This window comes from Ochotona princeps, chromosome 6, assembly GCF_030435755.1.
Source record: "Ochotona princeps isolate mOchPri1 chromosome 6, mOchPri1.hap1, whole genome shotgun sequence".
In the NCBI taxonomy this organism is placed as follows: Eukaryota; Metazoa; Chordata; class Mammalia; order Lagomorpha; family Ochotonidae; genus Ochotona; species Ochotona princeps.
The window spans coordinates 81,563,956-81,588,964 of NC_080837.1; the positions used below are offsets into that span (position 1 = coordinate 81,563,956).

The 25,009-nt window shown below is 49.6% G+C and overlaps 1 protein-coding gene across 3 annotated transcripts in view; it reads right to left on the reverse strand.

The window, feature by feature from the left end:
- The window catches only part of LRRC28 (leucine rich repeat containing 28), a 120,245-nt gene that overhangs the window by 82,705 nt on the left and 12,531 nt on the right, over window positions 1–25,009 (reverse strand). For 2 of the 3 annotated variants that reach the window (XM_036495549.2, XM_004593162.2), the window contains exons 3-5: window positions 18,755–18,795; window positions 9,100–9,137; window positions 8,546–8,683 (exon numbers count right to left, since the gene is read on the reverse strand). In XM_036495549.2, the coding sequence (XP_036351442.2) occupies window positions 8,546–8,683; window positions 9,100–9,137; window positions 18,755–18,795 (217 nt within the window). The remainder of the gene's footprint in view (window positions 1–8,545; window positions 8,684–9,099; window positions 9,138–18,754; window positions 18,796–25,009) is intronic. The other variant, XM_058666586.1, reaches the window with a different exon arrangement.

The window sequence follows — 25,009 nt, forward strand, 5'->3', positions numbered from 1 at the left end:
CCATTGCGGTCACTTGGGGATTGAATCAGTGGACGGAAGATCTTCCTCTCTGTCTCTCCTCCTCTTTGTTTATCTGACTTTGCAACAAAAATAAATAAATCTTGAAAAACAAAAGTAGTGAGAGATGGCCAGCGTCCTTGGAGCTTGGGGACAGATTTTGTTGTCTTCACCACATCCACTGTCTCCAGCACCCAGCATGGTATACTCTGAGCCGACACTTTTTGCTGGAGGACATGAAACAGTTCGCCTCCTGGTCACACAGACAACCACACAAAATAGGAAAAAGTCTACCCACGCACATCGCTGACCACAGGTACAGCGACCAAGTACTGCAGCGTCGTCAGCGAGAGGCTGGGTCACCCAGAGGGCAAACAATCTGGAATGACCCCATGTATTTCCAAAGAGCTACTCCAGGTGAACAGCTTTCAATAAAACATGTGAGGACTTGAGCTGCTCTGTTCTCCCTGGGGGCAGGCACACTGAGCCCTGGGCTGCCCAGCATTCCTGGAAGCTGCAACCCAGGGAATTTCCAGGCTTGTAAATCCAGGGGGAAGAATCGCTGCTGCCTGTGCTACGACCCACCACGTACGCCCAACCTCAACCGCAGGGCAGGGAGCAACTGTGGGAGCCTGGCAGCCAGGCTCCCCCATCCAAGCTCCCTGCAGGCAAATCACTGATCCTGCCGCTCCCCGCCCCCACAGATGACCAGGAACCACAGAGATTTCAGAATAATTTGGACAGCAACAGGAAAATCAAAGAGATACTAAATTTCATTACATTAAAGCAAAAAGCCAAACTTTAGAAAAAAATGAATTATAAGAAAAAATTCTAAGTGCTATGCCATTCCTGTGTTTTAACAACACTCCATGCTGGGTGTACACAGCACACAGCTCTGTGTTTAACAAAACTCCATGCTGAGTGTACACAGCACACAGCTCTGTGTTTAACAACACTCCATGCTGGGTGTACACAGCACACAGCTCTGTGTCTCAGCAACACTCCATGCTGGGTGTACACAGCACACAGCTCTGTGTTTAACAACACTCCATGCTGGGTGTACACAGCACACAGCTCTGTGTTTAACAACACTCCATGCTGAGTGTACACAGCACACAGCTCTGTGTTTTAACAACACTCCATGCTGGGTGTACACAGCACACAGCTCTGTGTTTTAACAACACTCCATGCTGGGTGTACACAGCACACAGCTCTGTGTTTAACAACACTCCATGCTGGGTGTACACAGCACACAGCTCTGTGTTTTAACAACACTCCATGCTGGGTGTACATAGCACATGGCTGTGGGTTAGTACATACTTTCAGTTACTACAGCACAGCATGTTCATGGCTTTAATTTGACACTAAAAATCCTTCCATTTGGGGATGCAAAACAACTTCTCAAGGATAATAACATTTTTTTTAAAAAAGACTGATTCATATGCCAGATGTAAGTAGCTTTTTTTTTTTTTCTTAGTTCAGGTTACTTTTTTGTTACTTGTTTGTTCCCGGAACCCTCTCATGAGATTTATAGAGGATTTTCAGCCAATCACTAAAGTATTAGGTTTCACTTAACCACCAAGCGTTAGCTGGGTTTTCCGTCCCCTGCAATAGCCATTGACTTCTGCGGCCTTTATCAAAGTGTTTGGCAAGTATTCCTGCACTCACAGAAACCTCTTCCGAGCAGTTCTCTGCTTGTAGGTATGCAGTACTTCTCTTCATAAATGAGCAAATCACATGAGAGATTTTGGAAATGTATTCTACAATAAATACTGTTACAGCTTTGAAACCAGGAAAAGGCAAAACAGAGATGTTTTTAAGGGAAAACACACATATTTATGTAAAAGAATGCAGTCAACAAGACGATTAAAACCCAGAGAGTGTCTAGGAGGATGCCCAGTTCCAGAAGCAACTGGTAGAGTAAAACTCAGCACACGCACAGGAAGAATGCACAGGCAACACAGAGCCATGATCCTCGAGAAAATGGAGACTCAAGGGGTGTGCCCATGCTGGTCCAAGCGGCACATTCTGGGCCCCTGCCAGGGGAGGCAGAGCCAACAGTTTTTCAGCCGAGAAGAACTGAAGAGGCACAGCTGGGAGGCTAGAGCAAGGAAGGCCCAGACCACGCAGGACAGGGCACCATGGAGGATCAGGCTGTGCGAGGCTGGGAAGAGTGCTGCTACTGGATCTTCTTTGGGCCTCTCTAGGATTCTTACATTGAAACTGAGCCTGTAAGGCCATGGCTGCAGCAATGGGGCTTCTGGCAGGGACTGGCTCACCACAAAAGCCCAAGAAGCCCTTGTCGGGTCCCTTACTCCTTCTACCACAAGAGAACGCAGCACAGGGTGCCACCTGTGAGCAGGAGAAAGGGTCCCCACAGACCCTACATCTGTTAGGACGCCCAGGTCCCTCTCCCCCAGACTCCAGAGAGTTTGGAAACCATCTAGTGTTTGGTGTATTTATAGGAGCCTGACTAGACTAAGACGGAGACGCAAAATAAATAGCAAAAGAAGTAATGGAGTGGTAAATAAATCAACAAATATCTAGCTTTTGGTTCAGAAGTTAAAAACAATAATAGCCGTAATAATTAAGAAAGGTTTGGGAACTTACAGAACAATAGCCAATAATATAATGGGCAAACAGAGCTCCAAAAGGCAAGAACAGTGGGCAGAAAGCAATGGAAGAAGTAATGATAGAAAACTTCCCAACTGGGAACCGAGAAAACTTTAAGAAGAAGAAATACTAAAGAAAAATCCTATACTAAGGCACATCACAAACTGCTAACACCACAGATCAAGAAAAAGTCTCCCGCAGTCCCAGAGGACTAAGGCAACAGACAGATGACTTCCGCCAGAAACAATGTGGGTCAGGGGGCAATGGAAAGTCACCCCACCAACCTGACCGTCTTCTAAAACGAATGTGAGACAGGCATTTCGTCTAGCAGCAACGATGCCCGTTCCATGCTGGCGTCCCACACGGGGATCCTGGGCTTTGTACTCCTCTATGGCTCCTGACTCCTGCCAGTGCAGTCTCTGAGAGGTGGTGCTGATGGTTCCAGTAGCTGAGCTGGGTCCACCCACACTGGAGGCCTGAGGTCACTGGCTCCCAGCTGCAGCCTGCACAGCCCGGGCCCAGCACAGCCGGGCTTCTGTGGGCCACCTGGTGAGCTCTATCAGGTTCTCTCTAATAAACAAACAAATACAAATTTTTTTCAGGCTGATTTGAAGACATGGTTACATAAGGAAAACTCAGTTCTCTGCCAGCAGAGCTGCACTATAAGAAATACTAAGGAAAGTCCTGTGGGCTTGAGCGGAACGAACAGACAGGAAGCACGAACAGGAAGCCAGGAAGGGCAAGGAAATGGTGAGGTGTGGTAAGCAGGAAGATTCCACTTACTTCACTCTTCATTTTCTTCAATAAACTGTTACCAAAAAATCAGAGCACATTGTTGGGGATTATAACACACAGAAATAGAATAGAAATAGAATACACGAATCAATAGCACAAAGGCAGGCAACCAAGCGGAAGCATACCACTGTGAGGTTCCTGTAATTAATATGATCTTGGAAAATTTGCTAAGAGAACTCAAGACAATTCAACAGAGAACAAAATACTAAAACACTAAGGTCACCAAGAGACAACTCAAACTGGAAGCACAGACACTTGGCGCAAATGGTCGTGGCCAGCTGGGTGACAGGACTTCATTCCAGCGTAAAAATAGAAAGTCGCAAGAGATCATCTCCTGCACCCAAACAACTAAAACGAGCGAGACAATCTACATAATCACAGTTTTTAAAACTCTACCCAGACTGAGGAAACCTCAATCAACTCCGAAGAAGGAGAAGAAGGGGACACAATCCTCACTGCTGTCTTCCTGGTGTGCATGTGGAGGTCAGGAACCCACTGGGGACAAGGGCTAGAGGAAGCAGTCTGAGGCTGACATGTCTGCACAGAGCAGAGCAGGACCCCGGAGCCGTGGGCAGAGGGAGACACAGGGAGACACAGACACAGACACACACACACACACACACACACACACACAGGAGCCGTGGGCACAGGGAGACACAGGGAGACACAGACACACACACACACACACACACACACACACACACAGGAGCCACGGGCAGAGGGAGACACAGGGAGACACAGACACAGACACACACACACACACAGACACACACAGGAGCCACGGGCAGAGGGAGACACAGGGAGACACAGACACACACACACACACACACAGACATACATACACAGGAGCCACGGGCAGAGGGAGACACAGGGAGACACAGACACACACACACACACACACACACACAGGAGCCACGGGCAGAGGGAGACACAGGGAGACACAGACACACACACACACAGACACAGACACAGACACACACAGGAGCCACGGGCAGAGGGAGACACAGGGAGACACAGACACACACACACACACAGACAGACATACATACACAGGAGCCACGGGCACAGGGAGACACAGGGAGACACAGAGACACACACACACACACAGACATACACAGGAGCCGTGGGCAGAGGGAGACACAGGGAGACACAGACACACAGACACACAGACACACACACACACACAGGAGCCGTGGGCACAGGGAGACACAGGGAGACACAGACACAGACACACACACACACACAGACACACACAGACATACATACACAGGAGCCACGGGCAGAGGGAGACACAGACACACAGACACACACACACCCAGACACAGACATACACAGGAGCCACGGGCACAGGGAGACACAGAGAGACACAGACACACACACATACACACAGACATACATACACAGGAGCCAGGGGCACAGGGAGACACAGACACACACAGGAGCCACGGGCACAGGGGAACACAGACACACACACACAGACACACACACACAGGAGCCACAGGCACAGGGAGACACACACACACACAGGAGCCACAGGCACAGGGGAACACAGACACACACACACACATGCACAGGAACCACAGGCACAGGGAGAGGCTGCACCAACTCCCAGGGAGACACACACAGACAGACACACAGACACAGGCACACACATAGACATACAGACACATACACACACACTTCCCCTCAGTCTCCAGGAAACAGGAGGGCAAGCTGGGTGTGCTCCTGCCTGATTCCTGAGTCCTGGCCCCCACGTGTGAATATGGATACAAATCCTATTTCTCTCTCCTTCTTACACCGCTTCAATAAACTCTTTCAAAATGAAGACAAGACAGCTGAGACCATGTCTGCAGCAGCCTAGGGAGCCAGAGGCGCCGAGCAGAGTGGGACAGGCCATCGGTACACAGGGCCATTGTGGTCACCTACGCGGCCCCGGCTCCGGCTGCAGGGAGGTCAGAGCTCTCAGGACACAGAGAGCAGGGAACAGAACAGACACGCAGAGATTGCCTCAGAAACACAGAAACCCAGTGGCTGGCCTGTGAAACAAGAGGGGATTCCCAGGCGTCCAAGGGAAGATATAGGACAGCCCACGCAAGACAAGAAGGTGCACAACATCATTACCCAAGAGGGAAATGCCAAACAAAACAAAACCACCCGATATACCACTTCACACCCAGCGCGCTGCTCGGAAAGCAGACACCAAATGTCGGCATCAAGATTAGGGACCTCCCGAATGCTGCTGGCCGAAAAGTCCGAGGCAGCACCACTGGGAACCCCATCGGGCAAGTTCCTACAGAGCCAAACACTTCTAAGGAAGCAACACCTGTCCACAAAATATCCTCCTATAAGAATGTTTATATTAGCTTTATTCATAACAACCCAAAGCTACAAGAAACCCATTATTCCATCAAGAAAAAAACAGGCAAATTATATAAAGTCATATGATGGAATACTACTCTGTAATTAAGAAGACTGAACAACTGATAGTTACAACAGCACAGATGTTTCTCAATACTGCTATTTTGGGTCAAACAAGCCAGACCCTTTCCTATGGGGTTCAACAGTAGGTCAGACGAATCCTGGGTCACAGAAATCACAGGAGTGTGCAGTCTCCACACCCGTGCGTCCTTTCCCAACCACACACGAATGCTCTCACACCTTCCCAGTCTGCATTTAAGGGGGGAGAGGACACTTAACAGGAAGCATTCCAACTGTATCACAAACCAGGACCAACAGATGATCCAACCCTGGGCTTCCTACAGTTTGGCAGCCCATGGGGACATCCCCACACATACCCACGTCTCACGCAAGCTGCCCTAGGCCTCAGACACAAGCGTAGAACATGGTGCTCCTTGCGCGCAAGTCACAGCAGTGAAGCATCTGCTGGCGTGTATTCAGAACAAAACTAGTGTCAGAATTTTAAAGCAGCTTCAGGGAATCTTCGTCGCCCTTCCCAGGACACACCACACGCTGTGCAATACCACCCCCAGAAGAAGCAGCTCATTTTCTCTGCCTTTTTTGCCCCCTTTTCCTTTCCTGCACTTCCTCCTCCTCCTACCACGGCCTCCTCCACAGTCCCCAGGAAAAGGGCCTGTTTGGGGAAGCCACATACACCTGGACCAAGCAAACGAGGAGGCAGTTACACATGGTAGGGAAATGGACGCAAGCTGTAATCAACGCAGGACAGACAGATCCTCCAGCGAACAGCGTGGAAGACGTGAGCCAGGCACAACGTGCTGTGCTGGGAGTCGGCTCTCCTCCAGTGAGATGGACGCCCCCAACAGTGACAGAGACGCCCCGACATTGACCGGAAGACCTGCAACAGCGACAGAGATACCCCCAACAGTGGCACGCGTGTGCTCACTAACATCTCCTACGCGGGCAGCGTCAGGGAGCCACAGGAGTTCTGTAGTCTGTTGCAACACCTTCAGTCTGAAACTGAAGGTTCAAAGACTCTCCCAAAGTTTTTCAATGTTAAGTAATGTGGATGAAATTATATTCAGAGATTTGAATTGTAACATCTGAAATTGCCCCAAAATGAGACATGTAAGACCCAGTCCACCGCTACTCATGCTGACCCAGAAAGACAAACCCCTACTTAAAGCTCAATCCAAGGTTCTTATTCAAGTTAGGAGTTTACAGTTATTACTTCAAGATAATCTTATTCAAAACAAGCAAAACCAAACACAGGAATGAGAACCGGAGTTAGAAAACTAAAACTGGAGACGCGCCTTAATCTCACAGAGAGGTGAGAGGCACATTAGGGCTGGCAGGAGAGCGGTCAGGCAGCCCTCACCCCTGCTGGCCATGAGGCACGGCCGGGGATGGCAGAGGCACATCCCTACCCTCTGACGACATCCCGGAAGGAAGTGAGCACCCACCACCACAGAACTACAGGAAGACAAAACAACACAGCACACTGAACACACTGTATTCTTCCACACTCTACGCACAGGGAAAAAATGCTCACACACAGCAGCATGACTCTATATCATCAGTGATTTTCATATGTGAAATTTCATACAATTCTAAAAACATTATATTTACTGATACCTTTTCCTAGACTGTCTTCAAAAGAGAACATAATTACCTGGGAATCTAAATGTATAAACGCTAGATGAAGGCTCAGTACTATTGTCTTTTGCTCGGTACTGATAACTCTTTTTATAAACACTGTTTAACCCAAACATTTAGGCTGATACTTAAAGTCTAATTAATCAGTTACTATATTTCTGTTTAGAAATTTCTTTACTCGAGAAGCTTTGCAGAAGGTGTTTTTTTAAGTCACAAATGTCAAAGACTTTTCATTCCCAGAGACAGCATGCACAGTTTCTAACAATCTCACAGAACCGGAAGTCTGAAGAGGGGCAGTAATTGCTAAGTTTGTTTAGTCACACACTGCACTTGGACATGAGGAGGGCAAGCTGGCAGCGCCAGGAACAGTCATTATGTAAACGATCCCAGCCAGCCACATCTCAGCCTCTCTCTTCTCACCCTTGAAGTACAGTCACTTGCACATAAGAATGAAAGCATCATTTCTCAAATGTCTAACCATGCTTCATCTTTTTAACATGAGAAATGATCTAAGGCAGAGGAATCTGCAAACATGCAGATCCACACAGGATGATCCCGGGTGTCCCTCCTGAGAAGGTCCCAGAGGACGGTCTCTGTTCCTTCTGTAGGCTTCTCAAATCCAACCACAGGTTCAGCACGCATGACTGACTGTTCTAGGACCCAAATTTAAATCGTGCCTACAAATGGGGTAGGAATCCTTACTAGACCCAAGTTAAGGTACACTATGAATGATCTCGCTAGAGAGTGAGGGCGATCGCTATGTGCATCTTGCCCTGGGATGGTAAACAGGATTGTGTCGCACACAGGTGACTAAGTTCTCACGTGTGGAGCTCTGAGCTGAAGCAGCTGTCTGCACCAGCAGTGGCCGGGCCAGGGGCTCCCAGACACCTGACGACCCCGCACCAGGTCCTAACTCCACGACTCCGTCACGCATCAACGCGCCCTCTGTCTGCAGCAGGGAAAGAGGGCCTTCAAACGCACACGTTTACAGCCACACTTACGGCCAGGAAGACGGAAAATGGAGCACCTGGAACAAACTGTGTGTTGTGACACGCACTCCGCTTACCTGGCGGGAGGAGCTGCAACTGGTTGTTAGCTAACCGCAGATGACGTAGTGATCTCAGACGACCAATTTCCGGGCAAACAACTTTCAAGGCATTGTCACTAAGATCCAGGCACTGGAGTTTTGCAAGGGACCCAATGGCTTCAAGGAGAAAAGAGGTGGGAAGGCCAAAATCAATCTGACCCACGTGTTAAAATTTCTACTGCAAGGGTTTCAATTTTAACACATAATACAGACATCTCAGTTGCTCACATGTAAAGACACAGACCAAGCTACATTTTATGGGAATGATAAACACTCCTAATTCAAGGTAAAGTGTGTGACTTTTTAAATAAAGGATTTTTGAATAAGTAACTCAATATTTAATAATCAGGATCTTTTAAAATTACCAATAATCACTTTACCTAACCACTACAATGGCCTTAATCATAATTGTGGAGTGGATTTAGGGAGAGGGAGCAGAAAGCTTTGAGGTGACGAACTGCAGGAGCTTTGTAATCAAAATCACCCACCAATCTGTGCAGGCTGAGGCGGGACCCAAGGGGCAGGGTACTCACCTTCCGGAATCACAGCCAGGCTGTTGGAGTGAAGGTACCTGGAAGGCAAAAAGAACAGAAGCCGTCACCAGGACTTCGGCCATGTCACCAGCTTATAAAACATTCACTTGGAAATTCAGCAAATATTAAAGTCACTCTGATGCCCACCCTGTGGCAGCCATGCAAAACACAGGATTATCACAGCTAATCGCTACTTTCAGAATAATATTTTAATGCTAGAATTGCAACTATTAAATCCATTTGTTGATTTAACTCCTATTGAGCATGCATAACTAGGTAACTTCTGGGTGTTTTTTAAAGCCCCTTAAAACAAACTACCAGTTTCTTTGGGTCACGTTGAACTAGCAATTCAGCCTTTCACAAAAAAAGCCTATTATGTAAAGAAAAATGAACAACACCTGCAACTTTGAGTTTCTCAAACACTCAATGGCATTTCTAGCTGGCATGCTGAGAACTCAGCATTTACAGTATCTGTAGAAATACTCAACTGTCAAGACAGAACTTATTCCATAGGGAAAAAGATTTAGTGAAGAAGAAATCAAATTCTTCTAAAATAAAAAACTGCTGAGCTGGGATGACAAGCCCAGGCCAGTTTCAGCTGGTCACACTTTCCCCCTGGTGTGCCTTGACCACCCTCTAGTGGACACACTATGTAACCACAAGCAACTTCTGAGGCAAAGTTAGGTGTATGTGAAACAGAAAATCAGGTCATAATTTAAGGGGTTAATTTAGATATTTCACTTTGAGACTAAAAAATCATGTTTTAGCCAGTTTTACTTTCAAAGCTATCATTCTATTCATTGCATTTCAAAACTAATCCTCACTAAGTGATTTAAATCATAATTGTCTACATTTTGTAGTCTAATGCTGAACATTTAAACGTCAATGAGTGGGGCCAGTGTGGTGGCATAGCCAGTTAAGCCTCCATCTATGGCACTGGCACTGATTTGAGTCCTAGGTGCTCCACTTCCAATCCAGGTCCCTGCCAATGTGCCTGAGAAAGCAGCAGAGGACGGCCCAAGGCTCAGACCCCTGCACCCACAAGGAAGACCCACAAGAAGCTCCTGACTCCCAATTTTGGACACAGGCCCAGCCCTGGCCACTGTGACCATTTGTGGAATGAACTAGCAGATAAAAGATCTCTCTCTCTCTGTGTGTCTTTCCTTCTCTGTTTAACTCTACCTTTCCAGTAAAAATAATTTTTAAAAAAATGTCAGTAAGCACAGAGTTAAGACAGGAAATTATGAATTGCGTGGTGATAATTCACTTATGGAATAAACCTATATTACAGAAGGTATCACCTGCTGGGTCACACACAGTGTAGCAAACCGTGCCACTCCACGAGGCATTTCACTGCTTTCTGTGTAAGGAATGAGGGTACATTTTAAAATTAACATGCTTTAAACACTGTCTTTACGAAAAAAAATACCTAATCGCTCTATCAGGCAACACCGGAAATTCTTTGTGCCAAAAAGCTGTAAACAAATGTATATACATAGCCATAAAAATTAAATATATTTATGCTTATTATACAAAAGCCAATGTGCCTAGATGCCAAAACAAAATCCATTTAAAAAGTTTTTCAGCAAAATACTTGATTCTCAATTCCATTCTCGGATTGTTCAAATTGAAATATTCTCTGAAGGTTGACTACTATAATTGAAACCTTTATACTGAAAAGGCTGCTCAGATTCACGGAGACAGGAGACAGATCTCCCATCTGTTGGTTTACTCCCCAAATAGCTGCAGTGGCTGGAGCTGAGCTGATCTGAAGTCAGGAGCCAGGAGCTTCTTGCAGTCTCTCAAATCAGTGCAGGGTTCCACGGCTTTGGGCTGTCCTAGACTGCTTCCCCAGGCCACAAACAGGGAGCTGGATGGGAAGCGGAGCCGCTGGGACACGAACTGGTGCCCATATGAGATTCCTGTGCATGTAAGGTGAGGATTTAGCCACTGAGCCATCACAGCAGGTCCCACAATTGAAAACTTAAAAGTAAATTGTAAATTGTACACATTAAAATTATCCACATTATAATGAAGACACTACATACAGTAATGCGAACCCTGGCTATACAAAGGGTCTTCAAAAGTTCACAAAACGGTAGGCTCCTGGCACAGTGGTCACGACAAATAGGACAGCAGTCTCTGGCAGCAGAGTACAGCTTTGAGATGTGGCTCCACTCAAGGTTCTAACTTGCTGCTAGTGCTCACCCCGGGATGTAGCAGGTGACTGTGCAAAACAAGCTTGGGTTGTGGCACCCACATGGGAGACCCGGATGGAGCTCTGGCCTCCTGCCTTGGCCTGGCTGGCACGAGGTGCGGGTATCCGGGCAGTGAATCAATTTGGGATACATCTGCCTGGAGCTATCTGCTTCCTTTTTCCCCTCTGCCTTTCAAATAAAATTAGTCTTTAAAAATTCATGGGAAATTGGTATTCACATTTTTAAAAGATGTATCTACTTATTTGAAAGGCAGAGCAACACATACACAGAGAGACAGAGACAGACACAGATTCTTCTACCCAGTGGCTCATGGCCCAAGTGCCTACGACAGCCAGGGCAGGACTGGGCTGGGCCGAAGCAGGAGCCAGGAACTGCATCAGGTCTCTCACCTGGCTGGGAGGGTCCCAAGTAGCTGGGTCATGTTCCACTGCCCTTCCTAGTCACACGAGCAGGAAGCCGGATCAGAAGCAACGGTGAAGAGAGAAGGGAGGTAGGATTCCCAAACAGTGGCTTAGTCCACTGTGCCACAATACCTGCCAACTATATTAACTTTCAATGAACCTTTCAAGTCCTCCTCACACACTGGAATCACCAGGGGTCTGCAAGTCATTGGTGGACAGACAGAAGCAGAGTCCTGACCCCGTTCATACTGTGATTCACATGGAACCCCGTGGGGGGCGGCAGGGCCCCAGAGCACGCACGCAGCCAGCTCTCCCAGGATAACCGGAGCTGGCTGCTCAGACACCATGACAGCGAGCTTCCGGACAGCCGCCACTCGAAAAGGGAGCCCACCACGGCAAACTGGGTACTACACATTCCAGTCCCACAAGGAAATAATTTAAATTACAGGTAATAAATGCACAACCAAAAACTGTCAGACTTTCACAGAAGAGAAGGAATAAAAACACAGGACCCTGCGGGCGCCAGTGTGAGAAATTAATAAAAAAAAAATGATTGTATCACAATAAAAAAAAAAAAAAGAAAAAAGCTTATACCTGACGAAAGAAACATGATACTTCAAGACAAAAACTGCCCACCAGGAAACCTGAGGACGGAGAGCCCAGGAGGCCCTGGAAGCAAAGCCTGGAGGCGGCGTCACACAGCAGGAGACTCACTTCCACAACACGGAAGACATTTTAAAATTCCACAGCACAACACTATTCTTCTAACAGATGGAGACAGACCTTTGACCAAAGAAAAGAGAAGGGCATGAAGAGACAATGAGAATCCTTAGAGAAACATGACGACTGCAGTGTGATAAAACCATCCTCCACAGCCACGGGGGAGACGTGCAAGCACTCCCGGCCCGGCTGCAGAGCCACCCAGCTCCGGCTGCCGGGCCATCTGGGGAGTGGATTGGTGGCTGGAAGGTCCACCTTTCTGTAACTGCTCTTCAAATAAGTAAATAAATCTTAACAAAAAGAAGGAAGGAAGGAAGGAAGGAAGGAAGGAAGGAAGGAAGGAAGGAAGGAAGGAAGGAAGGAAGGAAGGAAGGAAGGAAGGAAGGAAGGAAGAAAGAAAGAAAGAAAGAAAGAAAGAAAGAAAGAAAGAAAGAAAGAAAGAAAGAAAAGCAAGCCAAAGCAGTGACAATGGCCCACGTGGATGACATGCAGACACTGGGGAATCAACCCCCCCCCCCGAGGAAATGTCAAACTTCACAGATAATGTGGACAGTTTCTGCTAAAACTAACAATTCTGAGCAAAGCAGAAGCCTGAGGGCTGGGCGCCAAGTTCTCCACTCCACAAAGTCATGCGACTCTGGGGAGAACATGAGCACCTGCAAGGACAACACTGGCAAGGAGCCTGAGGCTGCAGGGCCGGGCCGGGCTGGGCCGGGCAGGGCCGGGCCGGGCATGGTCAGACTGGGCAGGGCCAGGCCGGGCTGGGCCGGGCAGGGTTGGGCCGGGCATGGTCAGACTGGGCAGGGCTGGGCATGGTCGGGCAGGGATGGGCTGGGCAGGGATGGGCTGGGCCGGACATGGTCAGACTGGGCAAGGCTGGACAGGGCTGGACAGGGCTGGGCATGGTTGGGCAGGGATGGGCTGGGCAGGGATGGGCTGGGCCGGACATGGTCAGACTGGGCAAGGCTGGACAGGGCTGGACAGGGCTGGGCATGGTCGGGCAGGGTTGGGCTGGGCAGGGTTGGACAGGGCTGGACAGGACTGGGCATGGTTGGACTGGGCAGGGCTGGGCAGGGCTGGGCAGGGCTGAGCAGGGCTGGGCAGGGCTGGGCAGGGCCGGGCTGGGCCGGGCTGGGCATGGCCGGGCTGGGCATGGTCGGGCAGGGCCGAGCAGGGCTGGGCTGGGCTGGGCTGGGCAGGGCTGGGCAGGGCTGAGCAGGGCTGGGCTGGGCAGGGCCGGGCATGGTCGGACTGGGCATAGTCGGACAGGGCTGTGCTAGGCATGGTTGGGCAGGGCTTGGCAGGGCAGGACTGGGCAGGGCTGGGCAGGGTTGGGCATGACTGGACAGGGCAGGGTTGGGCATGGTTGGGCAGAGTTGGGCATGGTCAGACAGGACTGGGCATAGTCGGACAGGGCTGGGCAAAGGCAGAATCAAGGTAGGATTGGGCATGGTCAGGCAAGGCTGGGCATGGTCGGTAGGGCTAGGCAGGGCAGGGCAAGGCTGGGCTGGGCTGGGCATGGTCAGGGCCAGAGGAGGGCTGGGCATGGTTGAGCAGGGTGGGGCAGGTCTGGGCATGGTTGGATAATGGCCAGGCAGGGCAGAGTTGGGCATAGTCAGCGTGTAGCTGGGCAGGGCTGGACAGGAGAGGGTCGGGCATGGCTGGGACATGGTCAGGCAGAGTCGGGACAAGGTTGGACACGGCCGAGCAGGGCCGGACATGGTCAGGCAGGGTCGGGCAGAGTTGGGCATGGACAGGGCAGGGGCCAACTCAAGTGAAAAGGGCTGGGGGAGGGGGTGGGTGACAGCAGCCCCAATGCTGGGTGCAGCTTGCACCCAGCATTGGCACCAGTCCGACCGTGCTGCCCAGCTCTGCAGGAACCTCGGTCCGCAAGGGCTGTAACCTCTGGGAGACACAGCAGGTGGGAGCAGAGCTCTCACACTGGGGCTCCTCCAGGGGAATGGCACAGCCCTGACACCACATCATCTGAGAAACAAAGACAAACGCCTAGACGTGGTCAGCACAGGCACAGGGGTTTCTCTAGAATGTTTCCCAGCCACAAGCAGGAGCAGGTCATGTCATCTTAGATGTGAAGGCGGTGCTCTGCACCAGTACTCGGACAGAGAGGCCAATGTTTGTGGGAATCACAGTGACAATCAGTAACAGTGAGAAAGTGCAGACACACACACACACACACACACACACACACACACACACCCCACAAAGGAATTCACGGAGTCTGCTGAGACCCGCTGAGCCCAGCAGGCAGCATCAGTGTCAGCGTGGATTACAGAACCCACAGCACTACCACCGCAAGAAGCTGGTGGAAGGTTTCTGTATTCTTTCTTGCGACTATAGGTGAATCAGTGTCTTTTCAAAAGTTTATCTACTTGAATGGCAGACTGACAAAGAGGGAGAGACACATACACAGAACTTTCATTCACTGGTTCACTCCTCAAGCACCTGCTGCAGCCGGAGCTAAGCCAGAGCAAGGTCAAGGCCCAGGAAGTCTACCAAGGTCTCCCACTTGGGTGACAGAAACCCAAGTACTTGAGGGTACTGGGTTGGAGTTGGCATGCCCATGGAGGGCAGGTGTCCCATGGTGCAGTGTAACTCATTGAGCCAGGCCTGCCCCTTTGCCAAGAGTTTACAGTAAAAAACTGATTTTATAAAGACAAATAAACTTTTTTCAGGCAAACCACATATGAAAGAATATGTGAGTTAAACATAAAAAATGTTTTCCTCACTTTAAAATTTCCCTGAATAAAGCATGTGAATTAGAATTCCTAACAATGTATCATGTCTCTGCTGCTTCCTCCCCGAGCTGGGTGGTCAGGGCAAGCCAGGGTGGCAGGGGACAGGCAGGAAGACACCCTGAGCTGGCGGGTCAGGGCGAGCCCCAGCGGCAGGGGACAGGCAGGAAGGTACCCTGAGCTGGTGGGTCAGGGCGAGCCCCAGCGGCAGGGGGCAGGCAGGAAGACACCCTGAGCTGGCGGGAGCCCCAGCGGCAGGGGGCAGGCAGGAAGACACCCTGAGCTGGCGGGAGCCCTAGCGGCAGGGGGCAGGCAGAAAGACACCCTGAGCTGGTGGGTCAGGGCGAGCCCCAGCGGCAGGGGGCAGGCAGGAAGGTACCCTGAGCTGGTGGGTCAGGGCGAGCCCCAGCGGCAGGGGGCATGCAGGAAGGTACCCTGAGCTGGTGGGTCAGGGCGAGCCCCAGCGGCAGGGGGCATGCAGGAAGGTACCCTGAGCTGGTGGGTCAGGGCGAGCCCCAGCGGCAGGGGGAAGGCAGGAAGACACCCCTCTTCTAGACTCCGTCCTGCTTCCTGCTCTCTTTTTTCGTTCGTTTGGTTGGTTTTTTCCCCCAGTGTGATAGCTCAACCGGGCAACCCTCCATATGAGGGCCTTGGTTTGAGTCCCATCCAGCTGCCTGCTCATGGCCTGGGAGAATGGAGAGGATGGCCGAAATCTTCGGTCTGTTGCACCCACAGGGAGACCTAGCAGCGGCTCTTGGCTCCAGATCAGCTCAGTTCTGGCAGCTGAGACCATGTCTCTGTCTCTCCTCTGTGTAAATCTGCCTTTCCAATAAAATACATCTTAAAAAAATTTTTTTTGAAGAGATACCCAGTAAGCCTGGGTCTATTTCCAAGTTTGGAATAATCTTAAAAACACAAACAGAAAAGATGTATTTATTTTTATTTTGAAAGGAAGGTTTATATATATAGAGAGAGAAAGAGAAATCTTCCATCCACTGATTCACTTCTAAATGATCATGATGGCTGAAGCCAGGAGCCTCGTCCAGGTCTCTCACGTGGGTGCAGGGTCCCAAGGCCTTGGGCCGTCCTCGACTGCTGTCCCAGGCCACAGGCAGGGAGCTGGAACGGAAGTGGAGCTGCCGGGACACAATCTGGTGCCATTATAGGATGCAAGTGTGGCAGGCAGATGACTAATGTGTGGTGTCACCATGCCAGCTCCATCCTTCTCCTGCCCAGCACAGTGGAGCTCCGCCCCCAGCAAGCCTCTGAAATGTCCCCAAGCCTCCAAGGAGCCCCACCAGCACTTCTGCAGCAGCTTGTGGCCTCAGGCCTGGACCTCAGGCCTGGCCCACAGCTGGACCGGAGCTGGGAACAGACCCAGTAACAAAAGCCCCTGGCTAGGCCAGGCTCTAAACATACACTCTGGCACCTGAATGTTGGGATCATTTGTTAAGCAGTTAACACAGATGCATGTCTGCTTAACTCCGTGGGCAACATGGCCCTTGACTGTGGAAGCAGCGTCCTAACAGGGAAACCCTGGAAATGTCCACCATGTCCAGGGCACTTCCGATCCTTCTGGATGCCAGAGCCAATGGAATTAAATCAGAGAAAATCACTACACATGGGGAGAGTTCAAAAGAAGACGGATGTATTTTTAGACTTGGAGCTATTTGGAAATCTTAGAGAATCTATAATAAAAACTCCCTGAAACAACAAGACTTTATCAAGACAGAAGGACATCAAGTTAACATGTAAAACTAAGCTTCACACTTACAAAACATAACTCATTACAGGATATAACAGATGAGAAAACTCATTTACAACAGGAAAAACAAAAAAAACTAAATATTTGGGGTTAGACTGAGAAATTTAAGGAAATTTCTAAACTTGGGCGAAAAAGACAAAGAAGCATCCTAAAATAGACAAAAGTGGAAAACGGAACAGCCTTGCTGTCGGAAGTACAGACGGGACGCCTGAGCGGGAAAGCCACGGTGACCCCAGTGACCCTCAGACACCTCGGAAACACTGATACCTCGGAAGCCAAGGGCGAGCTGGGGACGTTCCGAAGGAATCTGATCGGGCAAGCAGTGAGGCCAATTCAGACATCTACTTTCAAGAGCCCACTGACAAACGGAGGTAACTGTGTGCTAGATGAGCCTGAATTCACACCTCTTCTCATAGGGGACCTGATGGTATTTTATGTGCAGCTCATGTTCCTTGTATAAATTTTATTTTTGATATTTTCAATATTTGATTAGGCCATGGTACAGCACAGAGGCAGACGGTGGGCAGAGAGAGGGCTGCGTGGTACGGCTGCAGCCTGTATCGGCAAGTCTGACAGCAAGGTCCGCCTCCACTTCCACTGCAGCTTCCTGCCAACACACCCAGGAGGCAGCAGTCTGCGGCACCAGGGGCTCTGCCGTGCGCACAGGACACCTGACTGCAATTCCTGGCCCAGCAATGCCTGCTGTGGAAGTGTGGGGAATAAATTAGATCAAACTTCTCTCTCTCTCTCTGTTTCTCTATCGTTCCAATGAATAAACCAAAGTTAAAAAAAAAAAAAACTAGAACAAATTGGAAGGGAGCTAGAACAGAAATAAAGAACACATGTAACTTGATCCTCCCAGTATTAACAGATAGTAGAAGTTGGCGGACCGGGGATAGTGCTGTGGCATACAGGGTTAAGCTGCGGCCTGGGATGCAGACACATGTTGTCAGTTTGCGTCTTGGCTGCTCCCCTCTCGTCTAACTCCCTGCTGGTGCATGGGAGGGCAGCACAGGATGGCCAAGCACCATGGAGACCAGGATGAGCTCCAGGCTCCTGGCTTCAGCCTGGCCCAGCCCGGCTGTGGGAGCCACGTGGGGGAGTGAAGCAGTGGATGGAAGACTCACGCCCCCTCTGTAACCCTGCCTATCAGGGTGAGCATTTGGTCCAGTGGCTAAGCTGGCAGCACTCCACACGGGCGCCCACCCGGGGCTCCTCATTCCAGACTTGTGCCAGAGCAGACCTTACGAGGCAGGGGGACAGCATGAGCGCTGGGCTCCCTGCCGCCCAGGAAGGGGAGCTGCCTGGAGCTCTTTGCTCCCAGCGTAGACCCTAGTCCAGGACTGAGGGTGTTTGGGGAAAGAATCAGCAAGATGGGACAGTCTCACTCTCTAATAATCATATTTTTAAAAGAAAACCTTAAAAAGGTATAAAATGTAATAATTTAGCATCGTGGAAGTAATCATCCCAAGCACTAAGCCAGCGTGGAGGACGCAAAGATGCTGCCGTTGGAATGCTCCCTATCACCTGCTATGCAGGCAGCAGCAGTAGCACGGTCACAGATTTCCCAGGCCTGTGGCCTTCTAGAAGGTTCTGTGGCGGAGCTGCTTCACCCGAGGTGAGACGCACAAAGTGCAAACCCACACGGTCAGACTCCTCAGACCCACCAAAGGGCACAAGCAACCCACCGGGGAGGCATAAACCAACCCAGGAAAAACCACACGCGCACCCCAACAGTTCACATTACTTATTTTCATTATTATTATTTTCTTTTAAAATGTGAAGAAACAGACTCACAGTTCCACAAGGTTTGGAAGCTTCTGAGCAAGGTTTTCCGGCTGAAAATTAAAAACTCAGAATTAAATTTTAATTTTGAAAAAAAAAAAGTATCAACATTTTTAGTTTGCTTAAATATAAAGTACTGGGACTGGTGTGGTGGTGTGGCACGCTAGCACTCCACCTGCTGGTGCTGCTTCCCACACAGGCGCCGGTTCGGGTCCCAGCTGTCCCGCTTCTGATGCAGCTCTCCGTTTATGGCCTGGGAAAGCAGAGGATGGCTCGAGCCCTTCCACCCCTGCACTCACATGGGAGATGCAGAGGAAGCCCCTGGCTCCTGGCTGTGGGTCGAACCAGCTCTAGCCATTGTGATGATTTGGGGAGTGAACCAGCAGACAGAAGATTTCACTGTCTCTCCCTCCCTTTCCGCAATTCTTTCAAGTAAAATAAATAAATCTTTTTTAAAAAAAGTACTACCTTTGGAGGGGGCACAAGCTGTGAGAAATGACACCCCCGCACGCCCGTGGCTCCTGCTTCTGTCCGTCCTACCGGAAGTGCAGGACTGAGCCCTCAGCCCCGATGGAGGGCTGCGTGCAGTGCCTACGACCGCCGGGAGAGACGAGGCTGCCACCGCCCTCCACCCGCACCTCCCCCCGCAGTCAGAAGCACACATGCTTTCTGCAACTGCAAAGCAGAAGCAAATTTTAAGATGTGCTATGCTTGTAGCTGATCAGTCAGCCGTATTATGTACATTTTAAAATCCCCACACTCCGTGAATGAATGTCACTCGCTGGTCTGTCTGGGCCATTGGGCAAGCACTTGGATGACTCCACAGAGTGACAGTGAGCAGGGCATTTAGGGTTTGTGTTTGAAAACGAACAGGTATTTTCATTTTCCGTGTTTGTTTGAAAGGCAGGGAAACAGAGTTTCACCCACTGATTTCACTCACTCTCCACACGGCTACAAGGCCACGGAGGACTGGGTCAGGTCAGACCACAGGGGACAGGGACCCAAGGGCATGGGCTGTTGGCACTGCCATGCAGAATCCACACCAGCAGTAAGTTGGAGCCACGAGCCAGAGCCAAGACTCAAAGCTCCAGGGGGACGCAAGGCTCTGAACTCAAGGCTACAAAAAACTGAACAAACAGCCAACCTGGACACGGTGGAAATCCAGCGGCTTGTTTAAAAGGGCGTGGCATTAACTTCAGGTACTAAGCACCCGCTCGTGGGAAGCGCTGAATTGCTGAGGGGGCGCCACCTTTCCCCTCCAGGTCTCGGTGCCAATGCACACAGCAACGCCCTCAACCCCAGCCTTGCCCGACCTGAGGTTCCATCCAAGTCCCTGGGGTGTCCTGTGGGCACTGCTACCCTTCCAGTTTCTGGACACACTCCCAGGGGTTCCAAGGGAAGTGGGAGAGTGGTGCTGAATGTAGCCTTCTTCCCTAAAAGGAAACTCTTGCTCAGGAGGCACGCTGCAGGGTTCTCACCCAGTGCCCTCTGCCACAGCAGTGTCAGCCTGTCCCCCTTTCCGGAGGCCTCCCTGGCTCTGCCGGGCAGCAGCCTCAGCTTCCTGCCAGACTACTTTGTTCGCTCCCCTGGAACCACACGCGCCATCAAGCACTGAGATAATGCCTCTGCTGCCCGCAGCACACCTCCTCGTCTTTATTAACAAATACACGGAATTTTCATCTAAAAGGAAGCACAGCGACCTTGAAAATACTGCAGCTCAATAGGCTACTGCCTTTTAAAAATCCACAACTACATCACTTAAGAGATAGTCCAGAAGCAGGTGGAACCAGTGGCCCCATTCCCCAGGCCGAGGCACCACCTACTGGTACCCTGTGGTATCACACTCTGTTTTCCACAACCTGCAGCTATTTTTCGCCTACTGTACAGGCACAGAGATGCAGGGGACAGGGAGAGTGATCTGTCTTCTAAATTACCCCCACTAAGGAGCACCATAGCCAGGGCTGGGCCGCACTGCAGCCAGCAGCCCAGAACCTTAAAATGTAGGAACACACAGTGAGACCGGACAATGGCAAATCAATGTTGGAACTTTCTGTATTTCCAGGGGCAGGTGTTTGCCAAGAAGAAACGTGGGACATGCACATCCCACACGTGCAGGGCCTGGAAGGAGTTTCCAGTTCCTGGCTTTGGTGGTTGTTCCGGCCTCTGATTGTTGTGGGCACCTGGGAAAGAGCATCAACATTCTGTACCTCTCTCATGCACAAAAATGTGACTTTACAAAACTGTGCTGCGGGACAAGCACTGTGACACTGCATCAGGGACGCCGCGCTGCGGGACAAGGAGACTGTGACACTGCATCAGGGACGCCGCGCTGCGGGACAAGGAGACTGTGACACTGCATCAGGGACGCCGCACAAGCTAGTTCAGCCCAGACCGTGAGATATGAAATATTTCCAAATTTTAAATCCTGATAAAATCAAGTGTCTTAGAATACATCTCTAATTTGTCATTATTATCATTCCCTTCCTTTCCTCACAGTTCTGAGGCAGAAAAGCATCAGCAGATATATAACCTCTATGTAAATTCCTAATGGTTCTTTTTACTAAAAAATGGTCTGGGTCTGGTATGTTGGTTCACTGGCCAAATTCTCACCTTGCAAGCACCAGGATTCCACATGGGCACCAATTCATGTCTTGAATACTACACTTCACATCCAGTTCCCTTCTTAGGGCCTGGGAAAGCAGAAGAAGATGGCTCAAAGTCTTGGGACCCTGCACCCACTGGTTCACTCCCCAAATGGCCTCAGTGGCTGGAACTGTGCCTATCTGAAGCCAGGAGCCAGGAGCTTCTTTCAGGTCTCCCACTTGAGTGCAGGGTCCTAAGGCTTTGGGCCATTCTTCAGTGTTTTCCCAGGCCACAAGCAGGAAGCTGGGTGGGAAGTGGAGCAGCCGGTCATGAACCGGTATTCAATGAGACTCTAGCATTTGCAAGGTGAGGATTTGGCCATTTAGCCATTGAGCTAGGCCCATGACTGATATTTTTAACTTAGCAAAAATTCCAAGGGACAGCATCATGGTATTATGGCAGAGCAAGTTAAGCTGCTCCCTGAGATGCCGGCAACCATATCAGGTTCAAATTCTGGCTTCTCCACTTCCAATCCAATTATCTGTAAGATGCAGCAGCGGAATTAGGAAAGACGGTTTGAACACTTGGGTCCCTCCCATGTGGGACTCCGACAGAGTCCTAGGGCTGACTGTGTCTGGCCTAGCCTCAGCCGTGCAGTCGTTGGGAAGTAAAGCAGATCAAAGATCTCTGTCTCTTTCTGTAACTCTGTCTTTCAGATAAATATTTTTTAAAAATACAGAAAATATGCTCAAAATTAAACACTGTATGTGTAGTACATTAAAAAAAAAATGAACTGGGCCCAGCATGGCAGCCTAGTGGCTCAAGTCCTTGCCTTGCATCCACTAGGATACCATGTGGGTGCCAGTTCGTATCCCAGCTACTCCACTTCCCACTGAGCTCCCTGCTTGTGGCCGGGGAAAGCAGCAGAGGATGGCCCAAAGCCTTGGGACCCAGCACCCACGTTGCAGACCTGGAGAAGATCCTGGCTCCTGGCTTCGGATTGGCTCAGCACCTGCCATTGTGGCCGCTTGGGGAGTGAATTAGCAGATGGAAGATCTTTTCTCTATCTCCTTTCCTCTGTATATCTGTTTTTACAATAAAATAAAAAATCTTTAAAATAAATGAACTATATTAAAATTTAGTAAAATCTAACTGAGAATTTTCAAAAGAAAAAAAGCACTGAAAATTGCTGAAATGTGTTAGCTTTTATTGCCACAAACCCAAAAAGCCAGATGCTGTAAAGTCACACAGGAGGTCTGTATTTCAGCAAGAAAGGTGTCCGAGGGGAGGGAAAGTAGACAAAGTGACGGACCGCTTCCTGGTGGGAGACAGCCTGGGGTCACTTCCACCCATGCGAGGGAGATGGCCGCCAAGGGTATGCAGCACTGGGCTTTTCTCCATCTCAGGTGTGGGGGATGGAGAACGGTGGCGGCTCCTCTGCTTGCACACGCTTGTGCCCATGACGTGTCATCACAGCAGGTGTTGATCCTCTGCACAGACTCGGCATTGGAAACATTTCTACATGCAAAGATAGCACTGAGGCTAGTGAGGCTCCCTCCTGTTGCTGGTGGCCGGAGGGAGGCAGGAAGGAGAGAGCGCACCGGGACTCGGTCTGCTGCTTGGTGTCCCAAGGTCACCAGGTGTTCCTGGCTCGGGGTAAGTCCTTTGTCCTCTGGTGCACTCACTCCTTCGGGAGTCGCTTCTGCTCGGCTCAGCAAAATGTCTCTTGAAGTATTAGTCTTAAAATATTTACTTAAAATTATGTAAGTATCACAGAGTTGAAGATTTTCTAATCAATTGCCCCATCTAGTTTTTTCATTTTTATTTTAAAAACTAAACTACTCAATATACATTCAGTAAATATGATTGTATAATTTGAATTTTCAAAGCAATGGAAGAAACACACAGAGAAAAAAAGAATACTAAACACTTCTCTGCCATAAAGCTGGTCAGCCATTTAGAATTACATCTAGTCTAAATAACTGGTGAGTTTATGGCAAAACTGCTCATTTGTTTGGGGGAGGTTATGGTCTAGGCTCAACGGGTGTCGTGGCAATGGCCTTGCCAATGATATAAAGCTTACACTTGTCAACTGTTGCAACGGGACTGTCATATAGGTACCAGTCTCACTGCAGTGTGGAAGTCCCAGTTACAGCAGAGAACGTGTTACTCCACACACACAGCAGTAAAGGCTTCTCAACAGTTTTGTTTGCAAGTGACGCCCTTCGCGTGTGCATCAGGTAGGAACCCTGGCCCTGCCTCCGCGCTCAGAACCACTGGTCCTTACTCTCTGGGCAGCAGTCCCATCAGCTTCTCCACCTTTTACTTCAAGACAGTTAAGTCAGATTTGCACTCACAGTACAACCCAAGATACACTGTGCAGAGGTTACCCAGGAAAACTGAGTTTACTTGAAATATTCTATAAGTCATTTATATTCTATAAATGTTGTCACATTTTAACTGAATGGCATAAAGCCAGAAATAGAACATCAATAATTACTTGCAGAAGGCAAAACTAAATGGACTCTAAATTAGAAAACCTGTCTCTTTTCTGATTGGCTGTACAAATGGCTCTAGATTCATTAATTAACCTCTTCTAAGCTCAGATTCCTCTGAAAGAAAAATTGTAGGGTCCACGTTGCAGTGCAGAAACTAAAGCTGCCGCCTACAGCGCCGGCATCCCCGTGGGCGCTGGCTGGAGTCCCAGCTACTCCACTTGTGATCCAACTCCTTGCTAAGCAGCTTTGGCTACTTGAGAAAGCAACAGAAGATGGGCCGCATGCTTGGTTCCAGCACTCATGTGGGGGACCCAGACAGAGCAGCTCCTGGCTCCCAGCTCTGGACTAGTCCAACCCAGGCTGTTGTCATTTGGGGGGTGAACCAGCGGATGGAAGAGTCCTCTCTGTTAACTCTGCTTAAGTAAATAATTAAAAAAAAAAAAAAAGCAAATACAGTCTAAATGACTGATACACAACCCTCTACCTTTAAAATTCTAAGATTCAGTAAAAATAACTAAGTTGTAGGTCAGATGCTCATCTTCTTAGAAAAATGAGTCTTTGAACTATGACATGAAAGACATTTGCATACAACTTGTCAAGTATTTCATGGAAAACAGTTGTCAATTAACCACAAACAACAGTGACAAAACTTCTCAGTCTAAAAACCCAACAGGAAAAGCCACTCTGATCTGCAGCCATGTGACCGGCACTGGCTCCATGACTGATGACAGGGGTCACACCAAATCCCACACAGATCCCAACACACAAGCACACCACAACACATGGCTGATACTCCCACCCATGCCACGCATTCAATGTAAAAGTCACCTGAGAGGCTCAGCGCCAGGGCAGCCAACGTGGCCACAGGAGCAGGTGCAGCAGAAACGGTCCAACAGACTCAGGGAGAATAAGAAGCTCCTGGTGTTGTAACTCAGCATGAACAACCAACATTTAATCCTGTCCTTCCTTCTACCACGTTTATGCCTGATGCTCCTTTGTACCATTTCTTAAACTTACTATCTTTCCATCAAGGTGTTCAGTATCACATTATCCAGATCCTGCTAGGACCAAATCCACAGGCAGCAGTCGGATGGCACCGTGGGACCTGCCCAGCCACAAAGCCTCTCACCCCCAACAAGGCAGTCAGTTTGCAAGGCAGCCATGAACACCAGTGCAACAGGAACAC